General features: G+C 43.6%; 1 protein-coding gene across 1 annotated transcript in view; it reads left to right on the top strand.

The window, feature by feature from the left end:
• LOC141089665 (putative uncharacterized protein C6orf183) overlaps positions 1 to 14,416 on the top strand; it is a 91,916-nt gene that overhangs the window by 53,490 nt on the left and 24,010 nt on the right. Inside the window, exons 4-6 of the mRNA XM_073576147.1 lie at positions 4,961 to 5,033; positions 6,417 to 6,527; positions 9,973 to 10,086. Of these exons, the coding sequence (XP_073432248.1) occupies positions 4,961 to 5,033; positions 6,417 to 6,527; positions 9,973 to 10,086 (298 nt within the window). The remainder of the gene's footprint in view (positions 1 to 4,960; positions 5,034 to 6,416; positions 6,528 to 9,972; positions 10,087 to 14,416) is intronic.

Below are 14,416 nucleotides of genomic sequence, written 5' to 3'. Positions count from 1 at the left end.
CGCTGCAGACAGATCCTCTGGGACAGATGGTGTGGTGCAGTAGTGATGGTATAGCCCTCCACAGGCAGGGCTGATGTCCCAGGGCAGTATAGATGTGGGGACACTTAGGTGGTGTAGTGTCCGGCGCAGGGGATGTAGCAGTGTCAGGCGGACGGACGCAGGAAGGAATGGAGGACGCCAGGGCATGTAGTTCCAAAGCTTTACTCACAGTCATTAGTGCCCGCTTCTGTGCCATGTCCTCCGGGCCAGGGACTCAGTCCACCTCCAGGCAAGATGGAACTTCCACAGTTCGCCAACTTATGTGCCTTTCCTGAACGTCTCCTCTATAGCGCCTTCAATGGTGAAGATCTCCAGTACCATGGTATGCTGGAGTTCCTCTTGACAGATGTTCCCAAAACCTCTACTTGTACGGCAGACAGCTGTAGCCTGCTTCGGGGACCCCCTTCTCCTGAGTCTCGGCTCTCTATCCGATTGCTGTTGTGCCCCAAGTCTTAGATGGGAGTAGTGCATTTACAGCCAACTACTCCACCGGTGTCTGCTGCAGAACCATAAGTGTCCATACAACCTTGGGGACCGGGCCCCGGCCTTGCGCTGAGAACCTATAAGCAGGGTTCCTCTTCTAACCCACGTCCTCTCTGTTCTCTCTACTCCTTCGTTCTGTACTTGTCTCTCTTTCTTCTGGAAGCTTAGATTTCAGTTCTACGTCTTTCTCCTTTTCCTTTCCCGTGCCAGCTGGCTCAGATCACTGAGGCAGCTGCAGCACTCCTTCCTCCATCCCTTCTTCCAGGGATCCTCACTCCTGTCTGAGTGACTTCCTACCCGACTGACCTTCTGTCAGACTGACCTGTCATCCTAAACCACCCCACTCTTTTATGTATCCTAAACTCCACCCACCTCCCAACACATCCAGTGTTCCAAGCAGGGAACCACCAAAGGTGCTTTGCTACCCTCTGAGCAAGGAGCCGCAATGTGGTTGTGCAGACCTACCCTGTTGTGTGGGGTGCAAGCGTTGGAGCGTGGTCAGGAGTTCTCAACTTACCCGGATGGTGGGGCACTACACCTTAGGAGAAGGTGCAGTACCTCTGTGGCGACTGAGCCTCAGGGGTGCCACATTATCAAAACTACACTAAGCAGCCCAGTAAGTGACACATCTCTGGAATCAGGGTCTCTGCACTATATTATACGGCTCTCAGATTAGATGGCAAAATTCTAATGACAGATTCCCTTTAAAGCTGTCTCTCTGAACACCATTTTTTGATTTATAATTCCATCATCCTCTGGTTCTATGTGATATACAGTAATATTTTTCGGACAAAAGCCACATACTGTTATAGCACGCTTGAGATTATTACAGAAAATTAAATATTTATCCCAGAAAATTAATGTAATTACACATGTTTTGTTATACACATGTTTATTTCCTTTGTGTGTATTGGAATAAGAGAAAAAAAGAGAAAAAAAGTTAAATTGGACATAATTTCACACAAAACCCCCAAAATAGCCAGGATAAAATTGGTGGCACCTTTACAAAATTGTGGGTAAACAACAGTATGTGACTCTTTTTCAAACTCACCTGTGGCAAGTAACAGGTGTGGGCAATGTTAAAGTCAGACTTGAAACCAGATAGAAAGGGGAGAAGTTGACACAATTTTGCATTGTGTGTCTGTGTGTGCCACATGGAGTACAGAAAGAGGAGAAGAGAACTCTCTGAGGACTTGAGAACCAAAATTGTTGTAAAGTATGAACAGTCTCAAGATTACAAGTCCATCTCCAGTTATCTTGATTTTCTTTTCTCCAATATGCGCAATATAATCAAGAAGTTTACAACCCATGGCACTGTAGCTATTCTCCCTGGACATGGACGGCAGAAAAAAATTGATGAAAGGTTGCAATGCAGGATAGTCCAAATAGTGGATATGAGCTCCAATCAAGTTCCAAAGAAATTCAAGCTGTCCTGCAGACTCAGGGTGCATCAGTGTCAGCGCAAACTATTCGTCGACATTTGAATGAAATGAAACGCTATGGCAGAAGACCCAGGAGGATCCCACTGCTGACACAGAGACATAAAAAAAAGCTAGACTGCAGTTTGCCAAAATGTTCGTAAGTCAAAATCCTCCTGTGAAAGTGTCCTCCTGGGACAGATGAAACATTATTCTACTGTTTACCAAAAATGGAATGAGGCCTACGAAGAAACGAACACAGTACCTACAGTCAAATATGGTGAAGGTTCAAAGATATTTTGAGGTTGTTTTGCTTCATCTGACACTGAGTGCCTTGGCTGTGTGCTAGGTATAATGAAATCTGAAGAATTACCAAAGGATTACGGGTCATAATGTAGTGGCCAGTTTGAGAAAACTGGATTTGCGTCTTAAGTCATGGGTCTTCCAGCAGGACAATGACCTCAAACATACTTCAAGAAGTACCCAGAAATTGATGGAAACAAAGCGCTGGAGAGTTCTGAAGTGGCCAGCAATGAGCATGATCTAAATCCCATTGAACACCTGTGGAGAGATCTTAACGTTGCTGTTGGATGAAGGCACCCTTCAAATATGAGAGACCTGGAGCAGTTTGCTAAAGAAGTTGTCCAAAATTCCAGTTGAGAGGTGTAAGAAGCTAGTTAATGGTTATAGGAAGCGATTGATTGCAGATATTTATTCTAAAGGGTGTGCAACCAAATATTAAGTTGAGGGTGCCAACAAGTTTGTCCGTGCCACTTTGGAAGTTTTGTGTCAAATTGTGCCTAATGTGCCTTTTTTTCTTGTTTCTTTATTGTGTTGTTCCAATACACACAAAGGAAATACACACGTGTATAACAAAACATGTGTGATTGTAATAATTTTCTGGGAGAAATACTTTATTTCTGAAAGAATTTCAAGGGTGCCAAAACTTTTGGCCATGACTGTATATGATTCTGCTAGTTGCTATTGGAAATAGTCAACAGTCTTGATGACAGACGCTTCACTAGCAGTTTAGTGAAGCTTCTACAATTTAGGCCGGGGCACACTAAACGTATGGAAAATCGGTCCGAGTCTCCCTGCCGAGAGTCGCACAAGTGTTCTCCGTATGGCCATCCAAGTGTAATGCGTCTGCAATGCGATTATGTGATTTTTTTCGCACCTATGTATCCATATGACATCCATATGACAGGTGTATGGCTTTACATTTCTCACTGATTTTCCCCATTGAATTAAGTGGCTCAATGGGCTGAAATGAGGAAAATGTGTGCGTATTGTGGCAAGCTAGACGGATGGTCCATATGGTGTTTGAGTTTTTCTCGCACCCATAGGCTTGCACTGGCGAGTCTCGGATGATATACGGGTACAATCACAGCATGCTGCGATTTTACACGCACCTCGAATACACTTGAGAAAAAGAAAGCTGATGGGAGCTGCCCCATAGATTAACACTGGGCCGAGTGCTATGCGATGTTTTCTCGTATAGCACTAGTCCATTTTCTACGGTAGTGTGACCCCGGCCTTAGTGAGATAGTTACTTTTTTTCCCATATCATATGTGTTATACACTACCCTCGTGCCTACTACCTGAGTATAAAGGCTTGTTCACATGCTGCATTTATATCACGCATTTTTTTTAAGGGTAAAAAATGCTGCACTTTACAGTACCAGCAAACGGAATAAACTTTCTGAACGCTCATGCACAAGCTGCTTATCTTTTCCTTGCTTATTTGAATCATGAAAATACTTTGTTTGTTTTTTCAAATTCTTCAGTATGTCAATTCTTTCAACTTTTTTGCAGTATTTTTCACCTATTCAAATGAATGGGCAAAAGCAGATAAAAAATGCAGATAAAAAATGTGCGTGTTTCCTGTGGCATTTTTCCTGCTGACACTATGGTTTTTGGTGCAGAAAAATCTGCTGCAAATACTGAATGTGTGCACATATCCCAGCAGCTTGTTCACACAATGCGTATTTACTGTGCTCTTTCCAGTCGATTTTGCCTCGGGAAAAAAAAAGCGTTTTACAGTAGCAGCAAAGTGAAAGAAGTTTCTGAAATCTCATGTACCTGCTGCTTACCTTTTTGCAGATTTTAACCATCATAGTGTTATTTGAGATCTGCGGCATGTCAATTCTTTCAGTGTTTTTCACCAATTCAAATAAATGGAGGGAAAAATGGAAGTAAATATCATAGTAATCAGCATAACGGCGCTGACCTGACACTGCCTGTAGGTTACTGTGCAAAATCCTGCTGACAGGCTCCCTGTAAGGACCAGTTAAAGGCAACTAATGCAGTGTACTTACAAGGTTAGTTTCCCCGCCAATGGATTACACAGAGAGATGAAAGATACTGTCTGTGATACATCAGTCTAGAAAAATCCACAGGTAATCTGCGGATTAGGCTGCGGTTTAGCCCTGCGGTTTATCACCTCTACAATGGAGGAGATGGCAAACCGCAGCGGAATCCGCAGAAAGAATTGACATGTCAACTCTTTCTGCGGTTTTGAAACCGCAGCAAAAATCTGCGCGGAAAATTCCGCACCATCTGCACTGTGGTTTTCTTTTTGCATAGAAAATAAAGGTACTGTACAACGCAGCAGAAACTTTCAAAACGGACAGAGCTGTGTGTTCCCTATGCCAGAAATCTCACTCCAGTACCTGACTGGAGTAAGATTTCTGGTGTGGCTCACCGGGGTGGTCTTCATGAATGAGGAGCATTTACCTTCATCACGGCCCCTCATCAAGACGAGCAACGTCTTTTTTTAGAACAAAGGAGAGGGAATGGATGATCTTTATTTTTTAGTTTATTATTTTTTTATTTGATACTGTTCCTTTAAGTTTCTTTGAGTACTAGAACTACATAAACAATATGCTGTCTAGCGTTACAGTGGATTTCACATATGCCTATTTATTACTTGCATAGACCTTTATTGCTTACTCCTTTGTAGGCATATATACATATCATTATCAATAGGTTTAAGAAATGTTTACTGCTTCAAATTCTAGCTCCGTGCCAATCCCAAAGGACATTGCATACTACAGGAATGAAAGAGAAATGATCCTTAAAAGAGGCTTACAGGTAAAACATGCACCCACAGAACCACAGAATATTGAAAGGGACTTTGTTTTTACTGATGTGTCCTTAGGCTAGCGTCACACCAATGTATATTCTTTTATCCAATAGGATCGGGCCGATTATGCAAATCACACTCTGATCAGAGTTCGATCAGAGTGTAATCCGATTTTCTCGGATGAGGAGAAGATGGGAAAAAAATTTCTCCATCCTCTCCATTTTGTCAGTCTGTAAAAATCGGACTGCACTCAGATGTCATCCGAATGCAGTCCAGTGGTTTTCATGGATGTGTGATACGAATATTGGATCAAATTCAGGCATGCAGCAATTTTTTCCAAGGAAAACATCGGACATGTTCACGGCCCCATAGCATAACGTTGGTCGGAGTGTGATCTGATGTTTTGTGCACTCGGACTGAAAATGCAGCCATGCGCACAAGCCCTTAGGAGACGGCATCAATAGCGGATTGGTGGGGTCAGCTGATATTTGATCACAGCCATTTAAAATTCTTTATAAAGCGCTTTAACATGGCAGCTCCCGAAACTGTGTAGTGAGTATTTTCCAGCACTGCATTTTCTTACTCAGATCACATTTAATTCAGTGGGGGCTGACTGGCTGCAGTGGTCATGTACTTTATGTACTTTCTTTGCCAGAAAAGATGGCAAAGAGACTGTCCTTTCAGAGGAACGGAAGGAGATAAAGTAGGCTGACGAAAACAACCCCTTTAATATCTGCTGTGGAGCCCAGGTATTTTAGCCAGTAGGATGTACAACGTGCTTTATTGTCGATATCTGATCTATCTAGCTTAGCATACATGACTAGTCACACTCAGTGAAAAGTTCGGACATCTCTTACCATATAAGGATTTTTCTGTATATGTTCCAAATGTTAAAGGGAACCCACGAGTAAATGGGCCATAAATATGATTGTGTAGCCCTTTAAAACATAGCTTAATAAATCCCTTTAAGACCCCCAAGCAGTTCTGCAGCAGCAAGAACTCCCATTTTGAAGCTTTATCTGGAAGCGCATTTGGGAGTGACTATGCACTCCTAGCTTCTTAGCCTCGGGCTATATTTCCTACTTAGAAGCACCCTTCCCTGGCTGATGGACAGGTCAGTGGTCGTGTACCAGGGTAAAGAACCTGTCAATGAGGCAGGGGAGAGTCCAGCTATGTAGGAATCTCAGGCAAAGTTAATGATGATTTGTAAGGATAGCTGTGGACAGGGAGCTCTGGGCCGCTGTCCATGTGCTGATGCTCGTCATAGTGTTTTATGGTCTTCCCTCTATTCACATTAGACAGTGTTCATACAACTGTGTAAATTAATATACTGCATATGGATGGAAAAGGCTACGTTTTTTCACTTATTAAACTGTTTACTTGGACCGGAGGTGGCAGGAGCAAAACCGATTACTGTTCAAGCTGATGTCATGAAACGAGAGCTGGAGACCTGCCTAACAAGAGAGTACACTGCGGAAAATCTGCCTCTGCTATTACACCAGGTGAATATTTCTTCTGATACCATTGATACAATAGGTTACTTGTAAGTGAATCAGATTTTTGCTATGTATTCTGAAAGCAGCATAGTGTAGGAGCTGAGACCCTGATTCCAGTGATGTGTCACTAACTGGGCTAAGTGTTTCAGTTTCAATCAATTAATCCAGTGTTTAATCAGCAGAAGATTATCACTGTCTGACTTTCTGCCTCCTGCTTACTAGTCCAAACACACCCCCAGCACTGATTAGCAGCTCTCTATTAATATACAGTGTACACAGAAAGCTGGCAATGAGTGGTGGGGGCGGGGTTATACCGGGTTCTACATTCTGAGCTGTGCTAGATCTCCAACCGTAAACTAAGGGATAGCATAATAGCTAAAAATATAAAGTGATATCCTAGCTCTGTCTCCAATTAACTATAATTTCCAATGCCCAATTAATATAAATTAAACAGTGTCTTACTCCCATCCCAACCCTCCACCGACCCCCTCTCATTGTCCTTTCCCCGGTGTATTGCTCCCCCAGTGTATTGCTCCCTCTAGTTTATTGCTTCCCACCGTCTATTGCCTCTTCAGAGTATTGCTCCTTCTAGTGGATCGCCTTCCTTTTGTATTGTCTCCCCAGTTTATTGCTCTCCCCAGTGTATTTCTCCCCACTGTATTGCCTCAAGTCCCCAGTTTATTGCTCTCCCAGTGTATTTCCTCCATTCCCCAGTTTATTGCTCTCCCAGTGTATTTCCTCCAGTCCCCAGTTTGTTTATTGCTCCCTCAGTGTATTTCCTCCAGTCCCCAGTTTATTGCTCCCCCAGTGTATTTCCTCCTGTCCCCAGTTTATTGCTCCCCCAGTGTATTTCCTCTAGTCCCCAGTTTATTGCTCCCCCAGTGTATTGCCTTCAGTTCCCAGTTTATTGCTCCCCCAGTGTATTTCCTCCAGTCCCCAGTTTATTGCTCCCCCCAGTGTATTTCCTCCAGTCCCCAGTTTATTGCTCCCCCAGTGTATTTCCTCCAGTCCCCAGTTTATTGCTCTCCCAGTGTATTTCCTCCAGTCCCCAGTTTATTGCTCCCCCAGTGTATTTCCTCCAGTCCCCAGTTTATTGCTCCCCCAGTGTATTTCCTCCAGTCCCCAGTTTATTGCTCCCCCAGTGTATTTCCTCCAGTCCCCAGTTTATTGCTCCCCCAGTGTATTTCCTCCAGTCCCCAGTTTATTGCTCTCCCAGTGTATTTCCTCCAGTCCCCAGTTAATTGCTCCCCCAGTGTATTTCCTCCAGTCCCCAGTTTATTGCTCCCCCAGTGTATTTCCTCCAGTCCCCAGTTTATTTCTCTCCCAGTGTATTTCCTCCAGTTCCCAGTTTATTGCTCCCCAGTGTATTTCCTCCAGTCCCCATTTTATTGCTCCCCCAGTGTATTTCCTCCAGTCCCCAGTTTATTGCTCCCCCAGTGTATTTCCTCCAGTCCCCAGTTTATTGCTCCCCCAGTGTATTTCCTCCAGTCCCCAGTTTATTGCTCTCCCAGTGTATTTCCTCCAGTCCCCAGTTTATTGCTCCCCCAGTGTATTGCCTCCAGTCCCCAGTTTATTGCTCCCCCAGTGTATTGCCTCCAGTCCCCAGTTTATTGCTCCCCCAGTGTATTTCCTCAGTTTATTGCTCCCCCAGTGTATTTCCTCCAGTCCCCAGTTTATTGCTCCCCCAGTGTATTGCCTCCAGTCCTCAATTTATTGCCCCTCACTATATTGTAAAAAAACAATATAGTGACATGGCCTAATTAATCTATTCCTTTGGCTTACAGGCTGTATTCACCTGTTTTGTTTTAGGCTGTGTTTTTGTCATAAACTTTGATGACTATGTTTTTCTAACAATTGCAGGGAACATAAACGTAAAAAAATGGGCAATATATTGCGTTAAGTTAAATTGACAACTGCTCATGATACTTTACACCTAGAATCTAGATTTTAGAACTTTGTTTTCTATATTATATGTTAAGTAAAAAATATGGATAAGTAAGGTAATTAAATGATTGTAGTTCACTGTATGTATGTATGTATGTATGTATGTATATATACACTCACTGGCCACTTTATTAGGTACACCATGCTAGTAACGGGTTGGACCCCCTTTTGCCTTCAGAACTGCCTCAATTCTTCGTGGCAGAGATTCAACAAGGTGCTGGAAGCATTCCTCAGAGATTTTGGACCATATTGACATGATGGCATCACACAGTTGGCGCAGATTTGTCGGCTGCACATCCCTGATGCGAATCTCCCGTTCCACCACATCCCAAAGATGCTCTATTGGATTGAGATCTGGTGACTGAGGAGGCCATTTGAGTACAGTAAACTCATTGTCATGTTCAAGAAACCAATCTGAGATGATTCGAGCTTTATGACATGGCGCATTATCCTGCTGAAAGTAGCCATCAGATGTTGGGTACATTGTGGTCATAAAGGGATGGACATGGTCAGCAACAATACTCAGGTAGGCTGTGGCGTTGCAACGATGCTCAATTGGTACCAAGGGGCCCAAAGAGTGCCCAGAAAAAATTCCCCACACCATGACACCACCACCACCAGCCTGAACCGTTGATACAAGGCAGGATGGATCCATGCTTTCATGTTGTTTACGCCAAATTCTGACCCTACCATCCGAATGTCGCAGCAGAAATCGTGACTCATCAGACCAGGCAACGTTTTTCCAATCTTCTACTGTCCAATTTCGATGAGCTTGTGCAAATTGTAGCCTCAGTTTCCTGTTCTTAGCTGAGAGGAGTGGTACCCAGTGTGGTCTTCTGCTGCTGTAGCCCATCTGCCTCAAAGTTCGACGCACTGTGCGTTCAGAGATGCTCTTCTGCCTACCTTGGTTGTAACGGGTGGCAATTTGAGTCACTGTTGCCTTTCTATCAGCTCGAACCAGTCTGCCCATTCTCCTCTGACCTCTGGCATCAACATGGCATTTCCGGCCACAGAACTGCCGCTCACTGGATTTTTTTTCTTTTTCGGACCATTCTCTGTAAACCCTAGAGATGGTTGTGCGTGAAAATCCCAGTAGATCAGCAGTTTCTGAAATAGTCAGACCAGCCCTTCTGGCACCAACAATCATGCCACGTTCAAAGGCACTCAAATCACCTTTCTTCCCCATACTGATGCTCGGTTTGAACTGCAGGAGATTGTCTTGACCATGTCTACATGCCTAAATGCACTGAGTTGCCGCCATGTGATTGGCTGATTAGAAATTAAGTCTTAACACACAGTTGGACAGGTGTACCTAATAAAGTGGCCAGTGAGTGTATATATATATATATATATATATATATATATATATATATATATACAATGGACAAAGGACCATACTGTGTATAACATGTCCCTTGGTAAGAATCAACATTCTTTAGATGATGCATATAAAATCTTATGGTAAATATAAAAATGTATATTATGAATTCAAATATTTCTGTCAAAGTTTTTCACTGACAGAATTCACCAGTTAGTCCGAAGTAAATACTTGCACATGCTGAGGTGGAAGAGGTTCTGTCGTCACACTAGTGTCATGGAGCAATGTTACCCTCAGTACAAGGTAGGCCACAATTTATCGCATTTTCTTAATCCGCTTTCTCTTTGGAGAGGCATCACATGGAGGTGTGCAGAATCTCTAAGGCCCCTTTCACACTGTGTTCTTCACCACGTTCCATGGTCCCTTCGGGCCGTTGACTATAATGGTGCAGACTGAGTCGCCGTGTGCTCTGTCGTGCATCATTTTCTTCCGTATACGCCTATTAGAGGTGGACACCAAGACGTTAGTCTACTGTGTGTGGCTGTCTGCCTCCTATAGGCATATATTGCCGAAAATTATGCACGACAGAGCACACGGAGACTCAGTCTGCACCATTATAGTCAATGGCCCCATCGGTGCATATGCTTGAATCATGTTTTGCAAGGAGAGGGATTCCGACAGGGCCACTGAACGTGGGAGAGAACGCTGTGTCAGGGTCCCTAAGCGTGCATGTGATAGTCTACTGTGACTTCTCTATTCTACCGAGATCAAATACTGGAAAGATATAGTGAATGTGAAATTACTCAAAGTGTTTCCAATAATAATATCATACATACCTTCCAACTTTTTAGATTGTATGAGAGGGACACTAAAGGTTCATTTTTTTCAAGCAGGTCCATACACGTAAATAGTTACGTGTTATTCATTACTACAAAAGTATTTTTAATCCAAGTTTATTTACACCAAATCAGGCATTAATATACAACTTGGGACTTAAAGGATTACTTTGGTTTTGGAAAACTGTTTCTCAGCTGCAAACTCTGCTTTACTCACCCTTCCCTGGTCCAGTGCTGCTCCCGGGGTCTTTTATTGTCTGCAGTGCTGATGTCACGTCAACAGCAATGGAGCCAATAACTGATCTCTGCCCGAATAAACATCACAAGCCACCTAGAGCTGCTGAGCTCACTGATTGGCTGCAGCTATGTCACCATGATTTCAGCGCCGCATACAATTACAGACACCGAGAGTAGTGGCGGAAACTAAGCGCTGGTCCCAGGGATGGTGAGTAAACCAATGAGCAAACTGCAACCAGGGGAACAGGTTTTTACATTCAAGGCGTATTCTTACTATAGGTTTTCAATATGAGTTTGGTTGGGGTACGACACACAACACCTCCACCGATCAGTTGACTACCCACCTCTGTCACCTGAATAGTGGCTGAGGCCGAATACTGCACATCTGCTCCAGTTCACAGGAATAGGCATGGATCTACATTATCAGGATGGATGCCGGCAGCAAGATGGGCTCTTCCGCAGCTTTGGCACAAGGAAGCCACAAATCCCTGCATTTTGTTGTGGTCTTCTGGACAGGATGAATGGGGAAAAATGTATCTCCTTTTCGAGCAAGAGACCGCTTCATTGTACTTTTTTATGTGTAGAATGCCTCACATTTTTTGCTCTTTGGATGGAGAGCACAATCTTGCCACAAAAAAAAAAACAGAAAAAAACAAAGTTGTTGTAAAGGAGAACATATCCTTTTGATTTACTTATTGCTACGCAATCGGTTTTCTAATATTTTCTATAAAGTGACTAAGATTTTACAGAGCTGTTCAAAGAGAACCTGCCATGCCCAGAAATGCTATGAACCTTTAGATATAACCTGCAGGCGGATAGTAGTAAAATCCTGCCGGCGTGTCTTCCTAGAGCAGTGGCTACAGGGAGGAAACAACCTGATATTCTCCCTGTGACCTGTCACTTCCAGTCATATGGGGGCAGAAGGGAGCAGCTACAGTCACCGCTCACTATACTGTGACAGGAACCTCGCCGATGGCTGGAAGCGAACGTACATAAGGAGGATATGTGTCGAACTCATATGGATCTGAAAAACCTACTGAAGAAACTGGCACAACTAGACAGCGACATCTTCTTTTAATCCAGATGCAAAAAGGAAAACTTAATCCCTAAAGGTCTAATGATAAGGAACCCAACTCAGTTTACCTACAATACGCATTTCTCACAGAAACTTTGCTACAGATCATCTGAGAGACTGCGGAATCACCTCATTGGATTTTTCTACTACAAAAAGGGAAACATACAAAAGGAAATAAATTCTCTACAGGACAGAATACAAGGACCTGGTTCATGTCTATTCAAAAAGACATTACAGGATTTTTACAACAAATTACAAAACCACCTAATCATCAAAAAGAAAAAGAAGCTCAACAGACTCAGGAGGAAAGCAGGTCTCAGTCTAGCGGAAGGTAAGCCCAATATAAACAATAATTTTAATACATCATCATCTGTTGTGAACCTCTCACAGTATGAGCCAAATATGGCAGAAATGAAAGTTCTAGCAAAGGGTCTAACATTCTGTCCCACTAAACAGCTTGACACAGCTCAATTCTGCAGTGATATTGAGGAATTCTTCCGCAGATTAAGGCTAAAAGAATTCTTCCATGACCACACAGATAACCCATCACAAATCAGTGAGACAGACACATCAAAAAAGAAAAAGAGGACAAACTGGACCCCACAACCTGGGCACAACCAAACTCTGGACCACTACATAGACTGTTTCCGCAAAAAAGTAAAATCTGACATTTTGGACAAACACCTCAAAATACCACACAATATGAGCTCGGAGGAAAGAAGAGCCATAAAATCCTTAAAAACCAATAACAACATCATCATTAAACCAGCAGATAAAGGGGGAGCTGTAGTAATTATGAATAAGACAGATTACATCCAGGAAGCACACAGACAACTCCTGGACAAAAAATACTACACCCCCCTTCAGGAAGATCCCACCAAAAAATGCAAAGAGGAATTAACAAAGATCATCTATGGGTTTGACTCTATGTCATCTTCCCTACTGGACCTAATACCAGACAACCCCAAAATAGGTGCCTTCTACATGTTACCTAAAATACACAAAGAATGTAATCCAGGGAGACCCATCATCTCTGGTATTGGGACATTAACTGAGAATTTCTCTGGCTGGGTGGAGAACATTTTGAAACCCTTGGTGAGGCAAACACCCAGCTACATCCAGGACACCACAGACATTCTCTGCAAATTGTCAGCACTGGGTCCACTTCCAGAGGATACAATATTGGCCACCATGGATGTAGAGTCCCTATACTCCAACATTCCTCACAGAGATGGGATTGCTGCATGCAAATATTTCCTCCAAAAAAACAATCTGGCCACGGAACCAGCCCTGCAATTCATCAGGTTTGTGCTCCACCATAACTATTTTTCCTTTGGAAACAATATATACCAACAGTGCATGGGCAGCGCCATGGGAAGCAAAATGTCACCACAGTATGCTAACCTGTTTATGGCTAAACTAGAACAAGACTTTTTGGCATCCTGCACTATCAAACCTCTAGCATAATTCCGCTACATTGATGACCTACTAATAATCTGGAAAGGCTCAGAGGAGGACTTGCTTACCTTCCACAACAACTTCAACAAGTTCCACCCAACCATCAAACTCACCCTCAACTTTTCAAAATCCCAAATCCATTTTCTGGACACAACTATATAAATCAAAGACAATACCGTACAAACGACTATTTACCATAAACCCACAGGACGTCCGGCATACCTGAGATGGGACAGCTTTCATCCAGGACACACAAAAAAATCAATAATCTACAGTCAAGCTCTAAGGTACATTCGGATCTGTTCAGACAATGAGGATAGAAAACTACAACTACTATCACTCAGAAAAACATTCCTACACCAAGGATATCATCCACTTGTAATTGATGAACAGATCCACAGAGCTACAAGGATCCCAAGAAGCAGCCTCCTGGATTACAAACAGAAGGAGGAAAGCAACAGGGTGCCGCTTGTGGTCACATACAACCCTCACATGAACATTTTAAGGAAATTTGGCGCTGACCTCCAACCCATATTCCACAGAGACCACAGACTGAAAGCAATATTCCCGGAACTGCCACTGCTCTCCTACAAACAGCCTCCCAACCTAAGGAATATCCTTGTCAGAAGTACCCTCGCATCACCTTCAGAGACAGGCACAGTCCCCTGTAACAGTAAAGCCCCCGTTACACACTGCGATATCGCTAGCAATATCGCTGTAAAGTCACCGATTTTGTGACGTTACAGCGATATTGCTAGCGATATCGCTGCATGTGATACTTACCTCCGACCGGCTCCCCCGCTGGTAATCGCTGATCGCGCGAGAAGCTGCTGGATCATTTCTCGTCGTCCACTTCCTGCTGGGCTTCCTGCTGTGACGACGAGCGACGCGTGGAGCCGGGCGGGAGGACGCAGGATAGGACGCAGGATCGCCGCGTCTGACAGGTAAGTAGCGATCCCCGTCCCCAGCGATGTCGCTGGTGAGATCTGCCTGAGTGGCAGCTCACTAGTCATATCGCGTCATATCG

Source organism: Dendrobates tinctorius, unplaced genomic scaffold, assembly GCF_039654945.1.
Source record: "Dendrobates tinctorius isolate UK_male_01 unplaced genomic scaffold, ASM3965494v1 ptg000046l, whole genome shotgun sequence".
Lineage (NCBI taxonomy): Eukaryota > Metazoa > Chordata > Amphibia > Anura > Dendrobatidae > Dendrobates > Dendrobates tinctorius.
This window is presented reverse-complemented; position numbering and strand designations above follow the sequence as displayed.